Raw genomic sequence first — 26,791 nt, forward strand, 5'->3', positions numbered from 1 at the left:
AATAACCCGAACATTTAATTGTAATACTGTTTAAATATGTATGTAATGTGTGCCTTTTTCCTGACCTCTATAACCAGGGCCTTTCACCATTCTCATAGTGATCCATACTGCAGGGGTTGTCTCGGTAGTTTCGGTATTATTGGGGGGGGGGGGCGGGGCGGGGAGGGGGGTTCGCATGCAAAAATAACATCATCTGTTGCGGGTATTTTTCATAGTCCAGACACAATACTTATTACTGACGAAACAAGACGAATTTTGATGCAATACATCAAATCAAAGACGCGGTGGATCGGTTCCATTGTGTATAAAAAAAATCCAACCCGAGCGTAAAGTGTTTTGCGGAAACCTGGTTTACAACCTTTCCGCAGGACACCCTGTGTGAGGGCTGGGATGAAACTACATGTATCTTACACAAGCCGCCATGGTAAATGCTTATTTACCTCACCTCACTTAAAAAATAGTAAAACTTTATTTTAATTTATTTTTTTAAATACGGCCGATACTTTTTTATCTTTGCCCGTGGTCAAGATAAGTATTCCAGCATGGCCACACATTTTAACAACTTTATCCCAAAATTAACAAAAAAGGCCTGATTTTTTCTTCCCAAATTGATAAATTTTTCGACGCAAATTTTCCCGATATGTGTATGGTATTTTCCCAAAATGGACAAAAAAGCCCTGATTATATCAAAGAATAAACAATACTACATTATTATTCAAACGCAATCTCTTGACTCGACGCTTCAATTGTCACTTTGAATTATCGTCACATTATATGATGAGATGAATTATCTGAGCCAGATGGTGTTTTTAAAGAAGACAAAAAGACATAAGAAAAATTGCCACGCCACTTGTGTAAAATAACGCCTTCATGTTAATGTTTATATTTATATGTTCCTCCAGTATTGAATAAGTGTTGTATTTTAAAATTACTTGCATACTTTATGAGAGGTGCTCTCTTGGCGTGGTTAAAGGATATGAAGTACATGTGCATACAGAGGCGCTCTTACAACTCAAATTTCAGTGACCTATATGCAAGATACGTGCAGTACAGTGGTTTAAAACAAGATTTATCATGCAATATAGGACACATACCGGCCTCCAACGTTGTGAAAACCGTCTGCGGATTCCAATCCAATGTCCTTAGACCTGAAAATAGAATATAAATACAGTTAACGATGATCTTATAACAAGTGTTTATTGATATAATTACAATATTTCATGCATTTTTATTCGTTTTGTTTTGATAGCTAAACTAATACTCATACAGCGTGAAAAAGTATGATTTATGAATAAGTATATCACTACATTGTGTAAATATCTTAATTGCGATGTGCTTGAAGTTTATAAAATATAGAGTATAGGATCATAACTCGACATACCTTTCAGAATTACGAACAACTATATGCATTTGAGTTCTTGCACATATAACATATTCCAAACATAAAGTTTCACTTCCTTCAATATTAAATGAATGAAATGTCAGCTAGTTGAAGCGGTGCTCAGCATGGTGTTTAGTTTTAGATTAAAAGTAGGCTCGTTCAATATGTTAGTACAATCATGTCACGTCCATACACTAGCGCGCAGTATAGGAAATGCATTTTATCGAAAATCGACACACGTCCCAATGTTTAAATAGGTTTGAAAGACAAAACTATAAAGGTTAAAAGTCGTGTCATGATGACTGAGTCAATTTTAACATCAAAACTAAATCGTGATAGTTCAAAGATTATTTTTGAATTATTTTTGTTACAGAATTAACGGCAAACGGCGGTTTTTAATTGTCTCATGTTAGGAATGATGCTTGGTGATCTTTCATTGGAAAGATCATTTAGCACATGCTCCGCTTAATACCAGCACAAATAAACTGTTGTTGTTGGTTTGGTAGACTGACACATATTTACGACATATTATTTCACTATTTACTTGCTTTTTCCGGGTTTATTCCATCCTGAAAGGACGGGCATATAATCAGGAAATGGGAAAGTTGCCGTCCTCCGACAGGGATGGAGATTTTATGCGACAGTGCTATAAAGTATTGTACCTTAAAGGTACTAGGCACCAGATGGTCCAAATATCGGCAAATACAGTATTTCCTCAAAGCAAGCCTAGAATAGTCAATACGAGCTGGGAGGATGCCGATAGTTCATCATTTTACGTGATTCAATTAATAATCGCAACAGTCATGCTGCTGTCTCATCTGTGTTCCCCAGTTTAAATCATATCCGTCTTTGAGTTCAGATAAATATCCTGGCGCTATTTTTAAACATCCTGGGCATTACGTGGTAGACCACCACTGTTAATTTCGAATTGGAAAAAAGCGCAAAAACTCCGAAAGATGCATGTGTCGTAAGCGATGTGATACACCAGTGGTAAGATACAATGCGTTGTACACAATGACGTCAAGTCAATGTAAGTTTTTGACAATTTCCTGTTTTTTCTTACAATTATAGCATCTGGTGTCTAGTCCCTTTAATGAACCACAGTATCTCTAAGCACTACGGCTCACAACCTAACAGGTATAATACTCTTACTTGGCCCGACGGTGTTGACCCCTTCCACCCCAAACCCCCTTACACCCCAAACCCCTTACACCCCAAACCCCTTACACATACACATACACAGCCTGATATTTGGTACGTCGAAACACCCAAGATTGATATTTAGTATATTCGGTCGCGTGTTTACATCCCTAGGTGAATAAACGCTTTTTGATTGCCATTTGTGCAAATCCGTGTATTTGATCTCCCACGTACACACTCTTCGGTTCATGACTGATAGGCGCGAAACAGGATGTCGGTATTTTTCAGCTGTATATTCAAGGTTATGTTGCATTTCTTAGCGGTTTATGAATGGTGTGATACATAACCACGGCAATACGCTTACTTATACTATGCGCGAAAAAAATAATAAAACAGGAAAAACTAAATGCAACAAAAATAATTATATAGAATTTTGTATCACACAAAACAAATCGTCTCCGATTTATGCAATAGCAGATCTTTACCTATTCATATAGTTTCCATACTTATTTGATTGTGATGGCATTTGGTGTCTGTATTAAGATTTATCAGGCGCGTAGCTAGGGCAGTTTGGGATTACGCAGATCGATGACTGACAGCATATTAACCCCTTCACCCCCTAGCCCCCTTCGTTTTTTTTTTTAAATTCGGGGGTTTTGGTATGTCAAAAACTTTGACCTGTCAAAATTCCCTTACGCAACTGCGTATTTGCGTACTGTCAGCTACGCGCCTGTTAATGTACTAATTACATATACACATTTATGCTGTCTTCTTTTTACATTTTTCATACTATACCATACTCTCTATATATAAACGATGTGAAAATAATAACTATTTTTAAAAATAAACTTATAAGACATGTGCCGATTGTTCATAAGTTAATAACGTGATTGATGACACCATAACGTGAAATATTTGAGGATGTGTTCATAGATTTAAATAAAACAAGTTCAGCTAAACAGTTGTCTGAAATCTTGTTACAAGAAATACTGCAGATCACACGTGTTTCCATGAGGCTTTCCGAGCAGTAAGATTTGAAAGTTCTGAACAATCGGTCCCATAGTTTGCATAGATATGTGAAACATGTTTGAGTGTTCTGAGCCCTATGAACTTTAAACAATCAGAATTAAGCTTAAATTGCACTACAACCCAATAACGAATTTAAGGGGGGGGGGGGGGAGGGCGCACCCGGCGCCCCCCCCCCCCCAAAAAAAAAAAATATTCCAAGTTTACTTTTTACTTCAATACAGGAGAAGAAAAGTAATAAATTACGCCAAAAATGCACCACTTAAATCGGACTAGAAATTGTTAAAATTTTCTAAGGCAGGGCGTCCACCCCCCCCCCCGCCCCCCGCCCCCCGCCCCCCGCCAACACTTTAAACCAAATAATTTTGGTTTCTGAGGGAGGGGCGCAAGTCAAAAGGGTACGCCCTAAGTAACGCCCCCTCTAATGTCGAATTCTGGATCCGCTCCTGCAACCTTCGGATTGATTTGATTAATTTTTTACATTGCTTACATACTGTGATATATGTCATATATTACATGATCGAGTATTGGAAATACGATTTATCTTATCTTATCCTAATTAACCCTAGGCCGTGCAATGTTAGATCGCATATGTATAATTTATTTCCACTCTTTCACCAAGCCCGCGGGTAACCACAATATTCATTTCATTTCGGTGAATGATAATTGCATTCATCAGATAGTTCAATGTGCATTTCGTAACATGTCTTGATTGCGCTGCGCCTTTCTTTTGTGGTGATTCAAAAATTCAAAAACTAAAACCTGCAACAAGCACAGTGGCTCAGTACCATTGTGTCTCGACGGTGACAGATACAGACCAGAACAGAACAGTGGCTCAGTACCATTGTGTCTAGACGGTGACAAATAAAGACCAGAACAGAACAGAACAGTGGCTCAGTACCATTGTGTCTAGACGGTGACAGATACAGACCAGAACAGAAAAGAACAGTGGCTCAGTACCATTGTGTCTAGACGGTGACAAAAACAGACCAGAACAGTGGCTCAGTACCATTGTGTCTAGACGGTGACAAATACAGACCAGAACAGAAAAGAACAGTGGCTCAGTACCATTGTGCCTAGACGGTGACAAATACAGACCAGAACAGAACAGAACAGTGGCTCAGTACCATTGTGCCTAGACAGTGACAAATACAGACCAGAACAGAACAGAACAGTGGCTCAGTACCATTGTGTTTAGACGGTGACAAATACAGACCAGAACAGAACAGAACAGTGGCTCAGTACCATTGTGTCTAGACGGTGACAAATACAGACCAGAACAGTGGTTCAGTACCATTGTGCCTAGACGGTGACAGATACAGAACAGAACAGTGGCTCAATACCATTGTGCCTAGACGGTGACAGATACAGAACAGAACAGTGGTTCAGTACCATTGTGCCTAGACGGTGACAAAAACAGACCAGAACAGTGGCTCAGTACCATTGTGTCTAAACGGTGACAAATACAGACCAGAACAGAAAAGAACAGTGGCTCAGTACCATTGTGCCTAGACGGTGACAAATACAGACCAGAACAGAACAGAACAGTGGCTCAGTACCATTGTGCCTAGACAGTGACAAATACAGACCAGAACAGAACAGAACAGTGGCTCAGTACCATTGTGTTTAGACGGTGACAAATACAGACCAGAACAGAACAGAACAGTGGCTCAGTACCATTGTGTCTAGACGGTGACAAATACAGACCAGAACAGTGGTTCAGTACCATTGTGCCTAGACGGTGACAGATACAGAACAGAACAGTGGCTCAATACCATTGTGCCTAGACGGTGACAGATACAGAACAGAACAGTGGTTCAGTACCATTGTGCCTAGACGGTGACAGATACAGAACAGAACAGTGGCTCAGTACCATTGTGTCTAGACGGTGACAGATACAGAACAAAGCAGTGGCTCAGTACCATTGTGTCTAGACGGTGACAGATACAGACCAGAACAGAACAGAACAGTGGCTCAGTACCATTGTACTTAGACGGTGACAAATACAGACCAGAACAGTGGTTCAGTACCATTGTGTCTAGACGGTGACAGAAACAGACCAGACCAGAACAGAACAGTGGCTCAGTAACATTGTGTCTAGACGGTGACAGATACAGACCAGAACAGTGGTTCAGTACCATTGTGTCTAGACGGTGACAAATACAGACCAGACCAGAACAGAACAGTGGCTCAGTACCATTGTGTCTAGACGGTGACAGATACAGACCAGAACAGAAAAGAACAGTGGCTCAGTACCATTGTGTTTAGACGGTGACAGATACAGACCAGAACAGAACAGTGGCTCAGTACCACTGTGTCTAGACGGTGACAGATACAGACCAGAACAGAACAGAACAGTGGCTCAGTACCATTGTGTCTAGACGGTGATAGATACAGACCAGAACAGAACAGAACAGTGGCTCAGTACCATTGTGTCTAGACGGTGACAGATACAGAACAAAGCAGTGGCTCAGTACCATTGTGTCTAGACGGTGACAGATACAGACCAGAACAGAACAGAACAGTGGCTCAGTACCATTGTACTTAGACGGTGACAAATACAGACCAGAACAGTGGTTCAGTACCATTGTGTCTAGACGGTGACAGAAACAGACCAGAACAGAACAGAACAGTGGCTCAGTAACATTGTGTCTAGACGGTGACAGATACAGACCAGAACAGTGGTTCAGTACCATTGTGTCTAGACGGTGACAAATACAGACCAGACCAGAACAGAACAGTGGCTCAGTACCATTGTGTCTAGACGGTGACAGATACAGACCAGAACAGAAAAGAACAGTGGCTCAGTACCATTGTGTTTAGACGGTGACAGATACAGACCAGAACAGAACAGTGGCTCAGTACCACTGTGTCTAGACGGTGACAGATACAGACCAGAACAGAACAGAACAGTGGCTCAGTACCATTGTGTCTAGACGGTGATAGATACAGACCAGAACAGAACAGAACAGTGGCTCAGTACCATTGTGTCTAGACGGTGACAGATACAGACCAGAACAGAACAGAACAGTGACTCAGTACCATTGTGTCTAGACGGTGACAGATACAGACCAGAACAGAACAGAACAGTGGCTCAGTACCATTGTGCCTCGACGGTGACAGATTCAGAACAGAACAGTGGTTTAGTACCATTGTACCCAGGTTGTGTCAGATACAGACCAGAACAGTGGCTCAGTACCATTGTGTCCAGACGGTGACAGATACAGACCAGAACAGAACAGAACAGTGGCTCAGTACCATTGTGTCTAGACGGTGACAGATACAAACCAGAACAGAACAGAACAGTGGCTCAGTACCATTGTGTCTAGACGGTGACAGATACAGACCAGAACAGAACAGAACAGTGGCTCAGTACCATTGTGCCCAGGTTGTGTCAGATACAGACCAGAACAGTGGCTCAGTACCATTGTACCCAGGTTGTGTCAGATACAGACCAGAACAGTGGCTCAGTACCATTGTGTCCAGACGGTGACAGATTCAGAACAGAACAGTGGCTCAGTACCATTGTGTCCAGACGGTGACAGATTCAGAACAGAACAGTGGCTCAGTACCATTGTACCCAGGTTGTGTCAGATACAGACCAGAACAGTGGCTCAGTACCATTGTGTCCAGACGGTGACAGATTCAGAACAGAACAGTGGTTTAGTACATTGTGTCTAGACGGTTACCGATACATAACAGAACAGTGGCTCAATACTATTGTGTCCAGATGGTGACAGATACAGAACAGAATAGTGGTTCAGTACCATTGTGTCTAGACGGTGACAGTTACAAAACAAAACAGTGGTTCAGTACTATTGTGTCAAGACGGTGAAAGATACAGAACAGAATAGTGGTTTTGTACCATTGTGTCTAGACGGTGACAGATACAGAACAGAACCGTGGTTCATTACCATTGTTTCCAGATGGTGACAGATACAGACCAGAATAGTGGTTCAGTACCATTGTGTCCAGACGATGACAAATACAGAACAGAATAGCGGTTCAGTACCATTGTGTCTAGACGGTGACAGTGACAGAACAAAACAGTGGTTCAGTACTTTTGTGTCAAGACGGTGAAAGATACAGAACCGAATAGTGGTTCAGTACCATTGTGCCTAGACGGTGACAGATACAGACCAGAACAGAACAAAACAGTGGCTCAGTACCATTGTGCCTAGACGGTGACAGATACAGAACAGAACCGTGGTTCATTACCATTGTTTCCAGATGGTGACAGATACAGACCAGAACAGTGGCTCATTACCATTGTGTCAAGACGGTGACAGATACAGAACCGAACAGTGGTTCAGTAACATTGTGTCTAGACGGTGACATATACAGAACCGAATAGTGGTTCAGTACCATTGTGTCCAGACGGTGACACATACAGACCAGAACAGTGGCTCAGTACCATTGTGTACAGACGGTGACAGATACAGAACCGAATAGTGGTTCAGTACCATTGTGCCTAGATGGTGACAGATACAGAACAGAACAGTGATTAATTACCATTGTGTCCAAACGGTGGCGTATACAGAACAAAACATTGGCTCAGTACCATTGTGTCCAGATGGTGACAGATACAGAACAGAATAGTGGTTCATTACCATTGTGTCCAGACGGTGACAGATACAGAACAAAACAGTGGTTCATTACCATTGTGCCCAGGTTGTGACAGATGCAGAACAGAACAGTGGTTTAGTTTATTGTGTCTTGACGGTGACGGATACAGAACAGAACAGTGGTTCAGTACCATTGTGTCCAGACGGTGACATATACAGAACAGAATAGTGGTTCAGTACCATTGTGTCAAGACGGTGACATATACAGAACAAAACAGTGGTTCATTACCATTGTGCCCAGGTTGTGACAGATACAGAACACAACAGTGGTTTAGTACCATTGTGCCTAGACGGTGACAAATACAGACCACAACAGTGGTTCATTACCATTGTGTCTAGACGGTGATAGATACAGACCAGAACAGTGGTTCATTACCATTGTGCCCAGGTTGTGACAGATACAGAACAGAACAGTGGTTCAGTACCATTGTGCCCAGGCGGTGACACATACAGACCAGAAAAGTGGTTCATTACCATTGTGCCCAGGCGGTGACAGATACAGACCGGAACAGTGGTTCATTACCATTGTGCCCAGGCTGTGACAAATACAGAACAGAACAGTGGTTTATTACCATTGTAACCAGGCTGTGTCAGATACAGAACAGAACAGTGGTTTAGAATATAGTGTCTAAACGGTGACAAATACAGAACAGAACAGTGGTTAAGTACCATTTTGCCCAGGCTGTGTCAGATACAGAACAGAACAGGTGTTCAGTACCATTATACCCAGGCTGTGTCAGATACAGAACAGAGCAGTGGTTCATAACCATTGTGCCCAGGCTGTGTCAGATACAGAACAGAACAGTGGTTCAGTACATTGTGTCTTGACGGTGACAAGTACAGAACAGAACAGTGGTTCATTACCATTGTGTCTTGACGGTGACAAATACAGAACAGAACAGTGGTTCAGTACATTGTGTCTTGACGGTGACAGATACCAAAACAGAACAGTGGTTCATTACCATTGTGCCCAGGCGGTAACAAATACATAACAGAACAGTGGTCCATAACCATTGTGCCCAGACGGTGACAGATACAGAACAGAAAGTGGTTTAGTACAATTGTGTCCAGACGGTGACAGATACAGAACAGACCATTGGTTTAGTACCATTGTACCCAGGCTGTGTCAGATACAGAACAGAACAGTGGTTCAGTACCATTGTGTCTTGACGGTGACAGGTACAGAACAGAACAGTGGTTCATTACCATTGTGTCTTGACGGTGACAGGTACAGAACAAAACAGTGGTTCAGTACCGTTGTGCCTAGGCGGTGACAGATACAGAACAGAACAGTGGTTTAGTACCATTGTGTCCAGACGGTGACAGATACAGAACAGAATAGTGGTTCAGTACCATTGTACCCAGGTTGTGTCAGATACAGAACAGAACAGTTGTTAAGTACCATTGTGTCCAGACGGTGACAGATACAGAACAGAATATTGGTTCAGTACCATTGTACCCTGGCTGTGACAGATACAGAACAAAACAGTGGTTCAGTACCATTGTGTCTAGACGGTGACAGATACAGAACAAAACAGTGGTTCAGTACCATTGTGTCTTGACGGTGACAGATACAGAACAAAACAGTGGTTCAGTACATTGTGTCTTGACGGTGACATATTTAGAACAGAACAGTGGTTCATAACCATTGTGCCCAGACGTTGCCAGAAACAGAACAGAACAGTGGTTTAGTATCATTGTGTCCAGACGGTGAAATATACAGAACAGAACAGTGGTTCAGTACCATTGTGTCTTGACGGTGACAGATACAAAACAGAACAGTGGTTCATTACCATTGTGCCCAGGCAGTGACAAATACAGAACAGAACAGTGGTTCATAACCATTGTGCCCAGACGGTGACAGATACAGAACAGAACAGTGGTTTAGTACCATTGTGTCCAGACGGTGACAGGAACAGAATAGAACAGTGGTTCAGGACCATTGTGCCAAGACGGTGACAGATACAAAACAGAACAGTGGTTCAGTACCACTGTGCCCAGGTTATCACAGATACAGAACAGAACAGTGGTTTAGTACCATTGTATCTAGACGGTGACAGATACAGAACAGAACAGTGGTTCAGTACCATTGTGTCTAGACGGTGACAGATATAGAACAGACCAGTGGTTCAGTACCATTGTGTCTAGACGGTGACATATACAGACCAGAACAGTGGTTCAGTTCCATTGTGTCTAGACGGTGACAGATATAGATCAGAACAGTGGTTCAGTACCATTGAGTCGAGGCGGTGACAGACACAGAACAACACAGTGGTTCAGTACCATTGTGTCCAGACGGTGACAGATACAGAACAGAACAGAACAGTGGTTTAGTAGCATTGTGTCTAGGCGGTGACAGATACAGAACAGAACAGTGGTTCAGTGCCATTGTGCCCAGGCGGTGACAGATACAGAACAAAACAGTGGTTTAGTACCATTGTGCCTAGACCGATAAACTATGGTTTGACCAATACTCTATAGGTGTGCGTGCAAAATTAAGTAGAAGAATGAATAAACTGACAAATGCAAGTATATATTCATTATTCGTACAATACGATTGTTGATGAAATTGCGTTATAAAATAGTTATCGTAAACTCTTAATAGTTAATTAGCTCAATTTGGTTATTGCATTTAAAGGCATTGCTTTCATTGTATCATTTTGTGCTTGAATGCACATTTGTTTATTTTGCACATTTTAAAATTAAGAATATTTAAAAATGTAATCAAAATAAAATATAAGCATGGCGTTTAGTTTAGATTAGTTCAATTTAAAATGTATTTATTTCACATCGAGTGTGAAGAAAGTTAACCATTGTTTTGACCTATTCTAGACGCATGTTTTGGCACGATGCTGTGCGATAGCGTGGGGATGTGTTGTTATAACGCGTTTGGCAAAATGTTTGAGATAAAACATTGCAAGAAGATGCTAGAAGATGCTGCTTTATTTATGGTGCTTTTCGAACAGCTGTACGGTGGGAGTGGGTGAATATTATAAACTACTGAGCAGTCGTTACATGTAACACGTTGTTTGAAATGTCAATGGCATCTGTCCCATATATGACGGGTTCATCTTTAATATAGTAGCAAATTCTGGGAAACAGAATAATTATCATGAACTTTATTTAAATGCATATATTGGATTTCTACAAACCATGAATATATTGATCGTTTGAATTTATGTATATTGAGCAAGTTTAAACATGTGGATTAATTGATATTGGATATATGGTCACATTATAAAAATGATATAATAAAATTGGTCAATCGATATTTTGTAGTCAACGTGGAATTAAAAATCATATTAATGCAAATGAAACCAGTGATTAAAATCAGATATCTCTGTGATTGTTTAAACCGAAATAAAACAAAAATCCTTTAATGCAAGCGCTTAATCGTGGACCTCATGAGAATTTAATATTATTCAAATGTCCACGTGTTGTTATTTTTCCATGTAACACTTCACGTTCACTATACTTTAGAAGAAATATTTGATTGACTAGTGCCGTTGTTACACCCTTCAGGAAAATGTCACGATATAAAAGGTACTCCTTCCGCCCCCACCCCATAAAAATTGAGCTTATGAAAGAAAACATAACTTCTGCAAATTGGGTTTTTTGTTTAACTGTTTATAGAATAGCGAGTGAATTAAGTTGTTGTCAAGATTTTTTTTATTAAAAAAGTTGAATTACGACGAGGACTATTTCTCTAAAATTTGAACTAGTGACATAGATTTGGACATGAGGTGACCCACATCCATAAATGTTCGAGAAAACATGCAAACAAGTATTCTGAGTAAGTTTCTCAACAGTTGTTCAAATTATTGATGTTGATTTTTATTCAAAGATTTGATCTATTATTACCTGACTTAGTGACCTAGTTTGACATGAACTGACCAATACATTGTATTCATAATTGTTCAAAACAAAATGCAGAAAAACTGATAAAGGTTTTATGAAAATTGACTTTGTGTTAATAATTGTTCAAGAAAGCATGCAAACAAGTTTTCTCATTCGGTTTCATAACAATTGTTCAGAAACTATTAATTTATAGAGGGGATTTGACCTAGTGACATAGCTTTTTTACCTGAGATGACCCATATTTATATTTCTTAAGGCACTGTGCAGACAAGTATTCTGACCAAGTTTCATGAAAATTGAATAAAAGCTACTGAATTTATGACATGGAATAAAACAAGATTTGTTTACGACACAAGCCCGCTCGCCGACTGTTATTGTCAAATCCATGATACAATCTGAATGATGATAATAAAAGCTCACCAGAAGGCGCATGATTGGTCCAGAGAGAAGGGCTTGCAAGGTGCTTTGTTCTGGATTCCTCGCATCGCATCCTCCCTGAAAACAAATATAAAAGTAGTAAACTATTACTAGAGTTTTTGCTGCATGTCCCTCATCTAATATTCTGGATCTGTTTTTATACAGCTATTACATGTGAAATTTCTATTTTAATAGCGGGAATTGCCTATTTCATTAAACGTTAATCTTAACTACATGTATGATCATAAAGCATTCGTTAAGATCTTTAAATTCAACTTCGAAAACAAATACAAAATAGTGTAGGGTAAGCAGGACCCTTTCAATATGCATGTAATGATCACTGCAAAACAAAAAGATAAAAAGATGACTGAATGAAACACGTTTGGAATATATATATATATATATATATATATATATATATATATATATATATATATATATATATATATATATATATATATATATATATATAATTTCTAACCATTGCCAGGTAATCCTTACTCGCAAAGTTAAAGTCTTAAATTTTCAATTCAACGACGTCTTCTATAGATGTCGTAAGGTGGTTAATTATGTTTTAAATCTAGAAAAAAGATGTTGACTTGCAAACTCATAAAGGAAATATTGTCTATGTTGAAAATTTCTGCACTTATATTGGTTCCGGGTTATCTACAACACATTCCCGCTTCAATGGCATAATGAATACTTACATCTTCAGAAATATTTCCATAAAACTGAGCATATGTTGTTGTTTTTGTTACCATATACCCGGCTTTAAATCAAGATTATTGTATCTAGTCTATTGTACGTATTTTACTAGTATACGTACTGCATTATTCAATACACTAAATACATCGTCGTTAATAATAATAAATTATAATAACTATTCATTTCGTACAACAAATATATGTTGAAAACGCACACATGACATTGCTGGAGTTCTATTGGTTAGATAATATATCACTCCGCATGTTTGTAAGCAATTTTGTTGGAGTGCTTAATTGGTAATATTTCAGCAAGTTATACGTTTATTTATCATTTCGCTTTTATGATCAAGATTAATTTAAATAAAGTGGTTTATGAGGAAAACGTGTTATTTCCTCTTGAATTCAGACGTTCTGTACTGTCTGTGCTTTAAAAACAACCTGTAATTTCACTGAATGAAACAACTGATCGGCCTGTATAAAGCAGGTTCTGAGAAGGCGGAGCTTAAAAGCCCGTTCAACGATTTAGCGCAGTACTTCATAAAAGCCAATGTGCCCTTTTAAATGAAAATGTAGGTTGTATTCTAAAAGAGGTATAGTGTTAATGCTAAGATTTTTACTGGATATCATATAAATTTCATAAAACTTATAAACGGAGTTAAAAAGATATGATACATGTTTTGTTTTAAAGTCAATCAGGTCTCTCATTTCGTCGTCGTATTTTTATGTTTGTTTTTTTTGTATTTAAAAAGGTTCGGTACCGTATTAGTAAGCTATTTTTTTCATATATAGAAGCAGAATTGAAGCGATATCAACTGACTAAGCAAGAAAAACACACCCGCACAAACCAGTAAACATGTTTATTAATACCTGGTTTATATTCAAATCGTTTATACCCAGCTCAAACAAGTCAAAGCAGTAACAGAAGAGAGCAGAGTGAAGAATCACGTGACTTCAAAGGGGTTCTCACATGGGACCGATCAAGTAAATGAGGTAAATCTCCTAATAACTTTCTTGAGAGAAAATATTTCTTAGCCTATAAAAGACTATGCTATTCTCTGCTTCTTTATGTGTGAACTATTTTTGATTTGCTTGTAGATTAATGATGCAATCCATGGCCAAATTTTAAGCGTTGCATCGTTCTACGAAATTCGTCAAGTTGAATTTTTGGCAAAGGATGGCATCAAATACAAGCAAATCTTAAATATTTCACACGTGTTAGAGCAGAAAAATCATAATAATTTACAAGCTAGGAAACATTTTCATATATTTTTGTCAAACAAATTATTTATAAATTATCGCCATTTACTTGTTTCTTACATCAGTTGTGACCCGTGGTGACCTATGTGAGAACCCCTTTGAATTCGCGTGATTCTTCACCCTAGGATCGCATAGGATTTCAGCTTTCTTCCCTATTCTAAACCCTGATCATTTAACATTATCAGAAATTCTGTCTTTCTTATGTTTCTATATAGCACACCCTACGGGTAAATTAAATGTTGTATGTTTTCTTTTGTATTGTATATTAAAATACATATTGTTTAAACCAATTCTTCGTCTTTATCAATATTAGAGAAAACATCTTGAAATGGCCAGTTGAAACAAAAATAGTATTATTGTTGTTTTGTGTAGACACTCAACCTCACACATATTCCAACATCTATGAACACAAGTATGTTTTAACGTTATACCCTTGTCATAGCCAGTATCAAGATCAATACTTACTAAAACAAACTCGTACAACTCATATAAATTCATATATTCAAAAATACAATTCCATATGATAAATATGTCATAAGAACAGAGGCGTGCTATTCAGTAAAGCCATGCCATATGATAAATCTGCCGTAAGGATAGAGGCGGGCCATTAATTAAAACAATAACATAAATTGTCTTTTTCCAGATGAACTAATTTTAAGCGTTATTCAAACAAGTACGGTTAGGTTAATGACGAGCTTTTCCCAAACTGTCCTCAAAAAAATACTTAAAGCTGCACTCTCACAGATTGGACGTTTTGGCAACTTTTTTTATTTTTGTGTCTTGGAACGAGCCAAATTTTGCGAAAATCCATGATCACCAGTTATAAAAGATTGCTGACAAAACATTGGATCGCAGATTTTTATATTTAAGTTCAAAAATGATGTTTTATGCATTTTTTCTTAAACCGTTGGTAACGGTTTAAGCCATAACACATTAATTTTCGAACGGAAATATGAAAATCTACGATCTGATTTTTTGTCAGCAATCTTATATCATTGCAGATATCTACGAAAAAGTTTGCCTTTTCCAAGACAAAAAAATAAAAAGTTGTGAACATGATAAATCTGTGAGAGTGCAGCTTTAATGGATCCCACTAAAAAGGCATTCAATTCGCATCCATTATGTATATTCACCGGGGGTATATTTTAGCTACCATTTACAGTAAGTGAAATCGCCTATATCGGCCTGCTTAAACTACCACGCTTAGTTATTACGAACTCAACAGATTTAGAATACGACCTACATTTTCAGCCAATGAAATTGCAAACAGTCAATCATTAAATACTATGCTGAATCATTAAAACAATTCCACTTTCGCGGAAGACTACTGCCACTCATCCAATACACAATCCCTGCGTCATATTTTGCGTTGACAATGTGTCCACCAATGAGGTAGTATTTTAAGAAAGTTAGATGACCTAAAGTAATATTATAATGTTAAAGAAGGTCTCGTTCGATACGCTTACTCCGCCCATTCTTCATCATTAAAATGCTACTTCATGTCATCTAATTATTACATGATCCCCGCCTACTGTAAACACATTATACTCTTAGTCAGTTATTGTTTACAATCTTAATGACTTGAAAAGTCTCGCTCGCTTCTCTCGTCCCGCTCTACTTAGTCATTTAGACATATATTTATTTTGGATATGACACAATATGTTCTGACTATAACGATATAGAAAATTAATGGAAGACGTTTAATAGATATTTTGATGACGCTCACGCAGTTGCATTCCAAAGCAATTAATCGATCAAAGCTTATTTGGCAAACAGGAAATTATGTTACCGACAAACTGTTTGTTGTGCATATTTTGCAGTTTTAAGTACTAAATATTTGTTTTTTGATTCGTAAATGTCAGGGTTGGCACACACAGTAAAATTATCGTAACGGAAATACAACTGCACTTAATACACTTCGATATAAAGAAATATGAAATAAACCTAACCCAAAATTCGAGATATCAGAGTTGTAATAAATGAATCTCCACGTTTGAAGTAATGCTGTAAGTATCTTGTTCGTAAAGATTTCCTCTCTTCCTCCGTTTTTTCCCAGTTTTTTGAAATTTATTTAGCACTTGCCAAATGCTATAAAAGTATTCACCATGTTATAACAAGTAATTTAAAAAAACAAAAAACAAAAACAGCATTAACACCAGTAAAGTCTGCTTATCATAGAATAAGTTCCAAAGCTTACCTTAAGATCTATCTATCGATTTATATATCATTACATTTCATTTCCATTGTGTTACTTGTGTATTATGTCTTAATATTGATGAAAGCATTCACGACTATAATTATAGTTGATGTATATTTTAATGTACTATCAAATATAATATTTTTGTATGTATTCTGGGCTGGTGGCCTTTAAGTACAATAAACATTATGTTATGTTATGTTATGTTATGTTAAGCATCGTGACAGAAACGAGATATAGTATGAGATTCAATGCTTCATAAAACCAGCTTCACAGAGTTATAGGAACGAGATAGGGAATGAGTTTCAAGGCTCTCTATTACCAGCTTCACATAGTTATAGGAACGAGATAGGGTATGAGTTTCAAGGCTCTCTATTACCAGCTTCACATAGTTATAGGAACGAGATAGGGTGTGAGTTTCAATGCTCTCTATTACCAGCTTCACATAGTTATAGGAACGAGATAGGGTATGAGTTTCAAGGCTCTCTATTACCAGCTTCACATAGTTATAGGAACGAGATAGGGTATGAGTTTCAAGGCTCTCTATTACCAGCTTCACATAGTTATAGGAACGAGATAGGGTATGAGTTTCAAGGCTCTCTATTACCAGCTTCACATAGTTATAGGAACGAGATAGGGTATGAGTTTCAAGGCTCTCTATTACCAGCTTCACAGAGTTATAGGAACGAGAAAGGGTATGAGTTTCAATGCTCTCTATTACCAGCTTCACATAATTATAGGAACGAGAAAGGGTATGAGTTTCAAGGCTCTCTATTACCAGCTTCACATAGTTATAGGAACGAGATAGGGTATGTGTTTCAAGGCTCTCTATTACCAGCTTCACAGAGTTATAGGAACGAGATAGGGTATGAGTTTCAAGGCTCTCTATTACCAGCTTCACATAGTTATAGGAACGAGATAGGGAATGAGTTTCAAGGCTCTCTATTACCAGCTTCACAGAGTTATAGGAACGAGATAGGGTATGAGTTTCAAGGCTCTCTATTACCAGCTTCACAGAGTTATAGGAACGAGATAGGGAATGAGTTTCAAGGCTCTCTATTACCAGCTTCACATAGTTATAGGAACGAGATAGGGTATGAGTTTCAAGGCTCTCTATTACCAGCTTCACATAGTTATAGGAACGAGATAGGGTATGAGTTTCAAGGCTCTCTATCACCAGCTTCACATAGTTATAGGAACGAGAAAGGGTATGAGTTTCAAGGCTCTCTATTACCAGCTTCACATAGTTATAGGAACGAAATATGGTATGAGTTTCAAGGCTCTCTATTATTAGCATCACAGAGTAACAGAAACGAAATGTAGTATGAGTTTCAAGGCTCTCTATTATTAGCATCACAGAGTAACAGAAACGAAATGTAGTATGAGTTTCAAAGCTTCCTATTATCAGTGTCCTTCTCTGTTTTGTCATGACTATTTTGTTTTCATAATATATCACATATCACTTTTAAAACCGAAGATACTCCCTTGACGGCTCGTACACATGAAAGTTGCAGTTTTTATCAAATCCTAAACATTCGAGGTATCAAAATTCGACTTAATGAATTTCAATTGTAGAAGTGATGCTTTGGAAGCTTCTTGTACCCGTAAAAGTTGATTTCAAAGGTCATATTGGGCCGCTTGTTCAGAACTTTGATGAAGTTAAAAACGTTGTTAAAGTCATCGTTGTTATCTTTAAAATATGTTCTGCTCTTGAAGTTTATTGCTGTACTTGTTTTATTTTACCATAAAATCACATTTGTCAACTAGTTGACGTTTAAACGCTAACAACGATGTCGATAATCACGCTGTTAACTTTAACAAAGTCCTGATCAATCGGCCTTATGTTCGTGTATCTAACCCGACCCTGATCCGAACAATAAGGTTTCGTCTGACAGGGTATTGCTTAGATTACTAATATGTAAAATAATGACAAAAATACATTATAGCTTAAGTGTTGGCAGTTTGAATTTGAGTTCTATATTTCAAATGAATTTAGAACCAAATTAACAGATTTTTCAATCGTTCAAGGTCAAAAAAGCGTGCATGCAATATGTTTAACAGTACAATATTTACAATTTTTTCCTGTACACATTAAACCCTTTCAGATGTAACTATATAAAAGATGCACTATTACTCCAAAACGAGATGTACTACAATTATTACAATTGTTTTAATTAATCCAAAGAGAAGAATAAATATCGAAAGCAATGTTTTTTTACGAAGGATTCTGTGTTTAATTTAAAAGACAAATGTAGAAAACACGGTATTTTGTACCTTTTAAGACGATAGTAGGTCAATGTAAATCTTTTAGCACTCACCAGTCATTTAATATTTGTGCGTTTCAGCTATTTAATACATGGTTATAATATTGTTATCAGTAATTAATAATTCCAAAAAATACATTATTCAGTAAGTAGTTAAAGATTTATCAATCAAAAATTATATGTATATATATTGATTTTAATTATGAGCGTCACTTTAAGGTAGCCAAAGTAATATGTGGTCACCAGGCGTCAACATGTCATATAATTGTATATCGTACACCGGAAATGATTCCGTCATGCTTACAGAAGTGTAAATGTGAAATATATGAAACATTTTACATTTAAACGAGCTTACTCATGTTTATGTGGCATAAATTGTATTATGTTCATGTGTCTCGGAAACACTGTGTGGGAACGGACACCGGATATAGCTCAAAAAGTGATCAGTAAACAGACAATTATGCAGTTGTTTTTCTTAACCAGAGGTAAAATCTTGCTGTGTTAACGCATATCTACCGTATCCACAAATGAAGCAAGTGTTTGAATTAATTGCTGAATGCTAAATTTGGCCTATGGTATACTTTAAAGTGCTTACGATTTAGCAGACTTCGTAAAATGTTTCTTCAAATCTGAGCTGATCACCTCAAAACTTACAGAATTTCGACAAGTATTGTTATTTTTAGGAAATATATCGAATAAATAAAAAATCTGAATCGAAGGATTTCACAAGCATAAGTTCAACTTATGTTTATTGTGAGATATGGCAATGTAACTTTTAAACTGTTAAAGATATGCCCTTAGAAATGTTCACAGTACTGTACTGGGGATAGCCGTATTATGTACTGGGGATAATTTCAAAGTTGAGAAATTTGTGTCCTGGTGATAACATATATATAATGGGACACAAATTGATAGTAACACTGTTAATATACAATATGCATGTATATGTCTATTTCGAACTTTCAAATAATCTGCAAAAAGTGAGAGTACAATTTGATAAGAAATTATTGAGCAAACTTTAGTTAACAATGAGTTTGATCCATGCTCTCCTAAATGAACGTATATGCACGCTGCGTAAATATCAGGGTTGGTCACAATACATTCTTTCTCACTGAAATGAACGAACAGAGACCATTATTCTGTTCTAAGTAATACCAATATCGACCCAAGCTAAAAAAAGCTTTACGTGTTCCAAATTTGATCACAATATCTCATTCCCTACTGGTGACATTCTGTGTGCAAAAACGTACCAACTTGATTACAAAGCAATACTATATATATGAATAGCAAACACTACAAAAATTCTACGGCCGTATGTTTTGTGTTACTCAATAAATCAGATTACCGGCGTATTTCAAATATTTAGATATTGATGCTTGTGAAAAACACATCATGGTTAACTAATATGTATGAATGAAACAGTTTTAAGTGCATACAGATACAAAAAAACAACAACATGTTTTTGCTCTCATCCCTCGATATGGACAACATCGAACAATTCCCCTCGGGCTCGCGTATAGATAAAAAGCCGTAATCATTATCACAGTCTCGTTATTCTAAATACATCGTTACTATCCTCAGTCCACTTAATAGCTATCCCCTGTGCAGTTATTTATTTGCTTCATCTATCCCCAGTACACTGCCAGGGCATCGAAAGGTATGAATATCTCCGTAACAACAAAATATATCATATTGATATTGTACACATTACTAGATTATGTATTTACAATGAAATAGCTCGATTCAGTTTTTATTCTTATTTTCAATTTGTTGATTTATGTTTGAAATCGTACCACATAAATTAACATTTGTGAGCGATCATGCAACTTTCGGAATGAATTGGGCTATTATACAAAAGAGGAGACATATTTCCATCATAGTCGTATATTGCACAGTATTAAGTAATTCAAAACTCTTCGATTTTGTTAAATATATCAACATAAAATACAAAAAAAATGATAGAAAACTGACCATGTGTCAAAATCAAACGCTTATCGATTGATCATTTTTCAGCTATATCCGTTGTCCATTCCCACACAGTGGGAAATAAGCTACATATTTTAAAATGTGTATCCTATAGGACGTTATGTCGAAAAGTCATGTCAATTTCAGAATCCTTTCACGTAGGTACCATATCTGTAATTTTCGAAATTGCATGATGAATGTTATATCATAGAAATAGACCCACAATGTTACGTTTCCCAGTAATTTTCAAACTAATATGTTTACTGAACGTTCACTGACCAGTGCGTCAACTTTGTGAACTTCTGCGATTTGAGCAATAACCATAGCCCTTAGCCAGTGGGCCACTTGGTTAAGTTGTCCACGGGTTTTCATTCGGTTAGTTTGCTCATTCAAGTAATGTGATTGGTTAATAATAATTATTGGATAAATATCGACCAATCAATTAACTTATCGACAACCTTTGACAAAACCAAAGAATTAACCACTTTTATACAATCGTCTGCTGAACATCTGACGTAACGTCTCCACATACCTTGATGACGTCGCACTCAAAAGTAGTCCACAAGTACACATACGCGTAGCCTTCAACAACCTGTCGTTCGTTATAATCACACGTATGTACGCCTGTGTTTTAACATTCATCAACTGCGCAATGTATGTGTGTAGGTTCAACCCCATATTAATTATGTTACCAATCATTTACCGCCTTTCAAATTACCGAACTGCGCAAGGAGAAGAGTTATTAGCATGGCATTCAAAATATCGTATGGTAATTCTTCCTTTTTCTGCATTTACATTAATGATGAATTCATTTTTTAATTCATATCATTACTGACTTTACCAAACGTTTTGGTGAAGTTATGCCGTCCAAATTCAGACGTGTGTTCGAACCGCAAATACAATCATGGTGATGATTAAATGTTTCATTTATACTTCCGTTTTTATTTTAAAAAGGCTACGTTATTAAAAACGAACATTATTCGGGGCCGTATTTAAAAAAAGCAACTATTTTTATGAATCTTTGTGAAGGATTTTTTTTTCCAAATAGCATTAAATTAGAAATACTCAAAATGATTGGGCATAAATAAGTATACAATAGCTCAAATATGTAAATAAACAAAGAGCATGTATAAATTTGATAAAAGGCGTTTGTCCATCATTACAATACAACTGTTTTTGTTGACTCAGCACGTGTAAAGCACGTTAGACTACAAATACAAAGTATAATACATAAATTACTATTAACTTCTTGCATTGTCTTATGTCTTGATGGTATATTCCTCATAAGCAATGCACCTATTACGCCATTTCAGGGGTAGCGTATTCATGAACGGGTTATCCAAGCCGCCGCATCCGCAAGAGGTTGCGGTGTCACGATGGCGACGGCCAACGGCCAGTCCACCAACCAATGCCACAAATTTAATGTCTTTGGAGAACTAAGGCGAAATACTATTTATTTATCATTAATATAGTATTGGTTATCCCCCGGATAAAAAAAATGGACATGAACAACGGGCACCAAATCTAAAACTTCAAAATACAGTTATGGTTTCCTCGCACAACACTTCTACGCTATGAAATATAGCTGTATATGAAGGCTGAAGTAAAATGGCAGAAGGCCTTTGGTAATACTCCGGACAGAAAAAATAAGCATATAAATGAACGAAGGAAATTCCAATGACAGGGCTGTGGTTTCTTAACACTGCTCTTTCTCTCTGTTACATATGTATGTGTATTTAGTTAATGCACCAGTCAATTGTAACCACGCCCCCCTCCCCCCAGGTCCGGGGAACAGCGGGAACTTTGACTTTCGGTCCAGCCAAGCCCGGGCAAAATCCTCGCCCTGCGGGGATGAACTGCTGGTACAACCCCCGCCAAATGCCCCCGCACCCCAGGGACTCCAAGTAAGGCCCATTCCCTGCTATATTTGGCGCGAAGACAAAACCACCGCATTCACCCGGCACTGCAGGGCTACCTGGAAGGTAATAACACGACCCATTTCCCCGGCTATCCCCGGTATACCCCCGGACCTGGGGGGGGGGGGGGAGGCGTGGTTACAATTGACTGGTGCATAAATACTTCAACGACTTTTGCAATTATGCTCCGGATCAAAATTAAGTATAACGAATATGGTAAAGGGGAGATTACTTAGTAACTATGAAATGTAAGATTTAAGTTCTCTCGCACTGTAATTCCTCTCATTGCTATCTATCTATTTTCAAAGATCTATTCAAATCACTACAAAGTACGTTTTGAGTTATAACTTCCTTATTCATGCATGATGAGAAAGTTCAAGGTCGAGACAGTTTAGCAAGGCGTGAGAATAGCACGTGTGCATATTGCCCTCTGTCTATGTTTGAAGTTGCGTTGAAATCCCATCACTAGTTGTTGTTATATTCCGTAAAAGGATGTGACGGACGGAGGGACAGACGGACAGACAAAAAGACTACTTTATGCTCTCAATTCTAGGACGGGGGCAGTTTCAAAAAGTTTAAAAAGCAGTTTCCTTCACATTAGATGATTTTACATGTTTTGGCAGTAAGCATAAAATGCGATAAATTTAAGAAAAAAAATGTATGTATATTTCTGCATAAAATAAGTTATTTTTGGCAGTCTCCGCGGGAGGTCTGTTATCCCGATTCAATTAGCCATTAATTCGTTTAAATTTTGAATATTTCAACAGAACAGACGTAACATATATTGGACATATAAGTACATCGTCTAAACACATAAAATTATCTCATACATTTCAAACTTGGTTCGACATTTTTTAGACAAAATCTTTTAATAGCAAGCATGGGAAGTGAAGTTAAGTAGTTATCCCAACATTGCCATTAGGTTGCACGCGACATTAAGCAGTTAGTTGCAGGGAACGTAAAGCAGTAAGTTGCAGGTGATGTAAAGCAGTTAGTTGCAGGGGACGTAAAGCAGTTAGTTGCAGGGAACGTAAAGCAGTAAGTTGCAGGTGACGTAAAGCAGTTAGTTGCAGTGGAGGTGAAGCAGTAAGTTGCAGTGGACGTAAATCAGTAAGTTGCAGTGGACGTAAAGCAGTAAGTTGCAGTGGACGTAAAGCAGTAAGTTGCAGTGGACGTAAAGCAGTAAGTTGCAGTGGACGTAAAGCAGTTAGTTGCAGTGGACGTAAAGCAGTAAGTTGCAGTGGACGTAAAGCAGTAAGTTGCAGGGAACGTAAAGCAGTAAGTTGCAGGGGACGTAAAGCAGTTAGTTGCAGGGAACGTAAAGCAGTAAGTTGCAGGTGACGTAAAGCAGTTAGTTGCAGTGGAGGTGAAGCAGTAAGTTGCAGTGGACGTAAATCAGTAAGTTGCAGTGGACGTAAAGCAGTAAGTTGCAGGGAACGTAAAGCAGTATGTTGCAGAGGACGTAAAGCAGTAAGTTGCAGTGGACGTAAAGCAGTAAGTTGCAGGGAACGTAAAGCAGTAAGTTGCAGGGGACGTAAAGCAGTATGTTGCAGAGGACGTAAAGCAGTTAGTTGCAGTGAACGTAAAGCAGTTAGTTGCAGTGGACGTAAAGCAGTAAGTTGCAGGGGATGTAAAGCAGTAAGTTGCAGTGGACGTAAAACAGTAGGTTGCAGGGGACGTAAAGCAGTTAGTTGCAGTGGACGTGAAGCAGTAGGTTGCAGGGGACGTAAAGCAGTTAGTTGCAGTGGACGTGAAGCAGTAAGTTGCAGGTGATGTAAAGCAGTTAGTTGCAGGGGACGTAAAGCAGTAAGTTGCAGGGAACGTAAAGCAGTAAGTTGCAGTGGACGTAAAGCAGTTAGTTGCAGTGGACGTAAAGCAGTAAGTTGCAGTGGACGTAAAGCAGTTAGTTGCAGGTGACGTAAAGCAGTAAGTTGCAGTGGACGTAAAGCAGTTAGTTGCAGGGAACGTAAAGCAGTAAGTTGCAGTGGACGTAAAGCAGTTAGTTGCAGTGGACGTAAAGCAGTAAGTTGCAGTGGACGTAAAGCAGTTAGTTGCAGGTGACGTAAAGCAGTAAGTTGCAGTGGACGTAAAGCAGTTAGTTGCAGGTGACGTAAAGCAGTAAGTTGCAGTGGACGTAAAGCAGTTAGTTGCAGTGGACGTAAAGCAGTAAGTTGCAGTGGACGTAAAGCAGTTAGTTGCAGGTGACGTAAAGCAGTAAGTTGCAGGGAACGTAAAGCAGTTAGTTGCAGTGGACGTGAAGCAGTAAGTTGCAGTGGACGTAAATCAGTAGGTTGCAGTGGACGTAAAGCAGTTAGTTGCAGTGGACGTAAAGCAGTTAGTTGCAGTGGACGTAAAGCAGTAAGTTGCAGGGGACGTAAAGCAGTAAGTTGCAGGGAACGTGAAGCAGTAAGTTGCAGGTGACGTAAAGCAGTTAGTTGCAGTGGACGTGAAGCAGTAAGTTGCAGTGGACGTAAATCAGTAGGTTGCAGTGGACGTAAAGCAGTTAGTTGCAGTGGACGTAAAGCAGTAAGTTGCAGTGGACTTAAAGCAGTAAGTTGCAGGGGACGTAAAGCAGTTAGTTGCAGGGGATGTAAAGCAGTAAGTTGCAGGGGACGTAAAGCAGTTAGTTGCAGTGGACGTAAAGCAGTAAGTTGCAGTGGTTGCATGTGACGTAAAGAATATATCCGAATATTGCCATTAGGTTGCATGTGACGTAAAGTGTTATCCCAATATTACCATTAGATTGCATGTGACGTAAAGTAGTTATCCCAATATTACCATTAGGTTGCATGTGACGTAAAGTAATAATCCCAATATTGCCATAAGGTTGCATGTGACGTAAAGAAGTTATCCCAATATTGCCATTAGGTTGCATGTGACGTAAAGTAGTTATCCCAATATTGCCATTAGGTTGCATGTGACGTAAAGTAGTTATCCCAATATTGCCATTAGGTTGCATGTGACGTAAAGTAGTTATCCCAATATTGCCATTAGGTTGCATGTGACGTAAAGTATTTATCCCAATATTGCCATTAGGTTGCATGTGACGTAAAGTAGATATCCCAATATTGCCATTAGGTTGCATGTGACGTAAAGTAGTTATCCCAATATTGCCATAAGGTTGCATGTGACGTAAAGTAGTTAACCCAATATTGCCATTAGGTTGCATGTGACGTAAAGTAGTTATCCCAATATTGCCATTAGGTTGCATGTGACGTACAGAAGTTATCCCAATATTGCCATTAGGTTGCATGTGACGTAAAGTAGTTATCCCAATATTGCCATTAGGTTTCATGTGACGTAAAGTATTTATCCCAATATTGCCATTAGGTTGCATGTGACGTAAAGTAGTAATCCCAATATTGCCATCAGGTTGCATGTGACGTAAAGTAGTTGTCCCAATATTGCCATAAGGTTGCATGTGACGTAAAGTAGTTGTCCCAATATTGCCATCAGGTTGCATGTGACGTAAAGTATTTATCTCAATGTCATTAGGTTGCATGTGACGTAGTTTTCCCAATATTGCCATTAGGTTGCATGTGACGTAAAGTAATAATCCCAATATTGCCATAAGGTTGCATGTGACGTAAAGAAGTTATCCCAATATTGCCATTAGGTTGCATGTGACGTAAAGTAGTTATCCCAATATTGCCATTAGGTTGCATGTGACGTAAAGTAGTTATCCCAATATTGCCATTAGGTTGCATGTGACGTAAAGTAGTTATCCCAATATTGCCATTAGGTTGCATGTGACGTAAAGTATTTATCCCAATATTGCCATTAGGTTGCATGTGACGTAAAGTAGATATCCCAATATTGCCATTAGGTTGCATGTGACGTAAAGTAGTTATCCCAATATTGCCATAAGGTTGCATGTGACGTAAAGTAGTTAACCCAATATTGCCATTAGGTTGCATGTGACGTAAAGTAGTTATCCCAATATTGCCATTAGGTTGCATGTGACGTACAGAAGTTATCCCAATATTGCCATTAGGTTGCATGTGACGTAAAGTAGTTATCCCAATATTGCCATTAGGTTTC

General features: G+C 38.2%; 1 protein-coding gene across 3 annotated transcripts in view; it reads right to left on the minus strand.

Moving 5' to 3' along the window:
* The window catches only part of LOC128207936 (protein trachealess-like), a 74,850-nt gene that overhangs the window by 34,162 nt on the left and 13,897 nt on the right, over positions 1 to 26,791 (minus strand). The window contains exons 1-3 of one of the 3 annotated variants that reach the window (XM_052911146.1): positions 21,367 to 21,417; positions 12,451 to 12,525; positions 1,095 to 1,148 (exon numbers count right to left, since the gene is read on the minus strand). In XM_052911146.1, the coding sequence (XP_052767106.1) occupies positions 1,095 to 1,148; positions 12,451 to 12,525; positions 21,367 to 21,407 (170 nt within the window). In that variant the 5' untranslated portion in view covers positions 21,408 to 21,417. Of the gene's footprint in view, positions 1 to 1,094; positions 1,149 to 1,381; positions 1,545 to 12,450; positions 12,526 to 21,366; positions 21,418 to 26,791 lie in introns of those variants that run through there. The other 2 variants (XM_052911145.1, XM_052911147.1) reach the window with 2 other exon arrangements.

Source organism: Mya arenaria, chromosome 11 (assembly GCF_026914265.1).
Source record: "Mya arenaria isolate MELC-2E11 chromosome 11, ASM2691426v1".
Classification (NCBI taxonomy): domain Eukaryota; kingdom Metazoa; phylum Mollusca; class Bivalvia; order Myida; family Myidae; genus Mya; species Mya arenaria.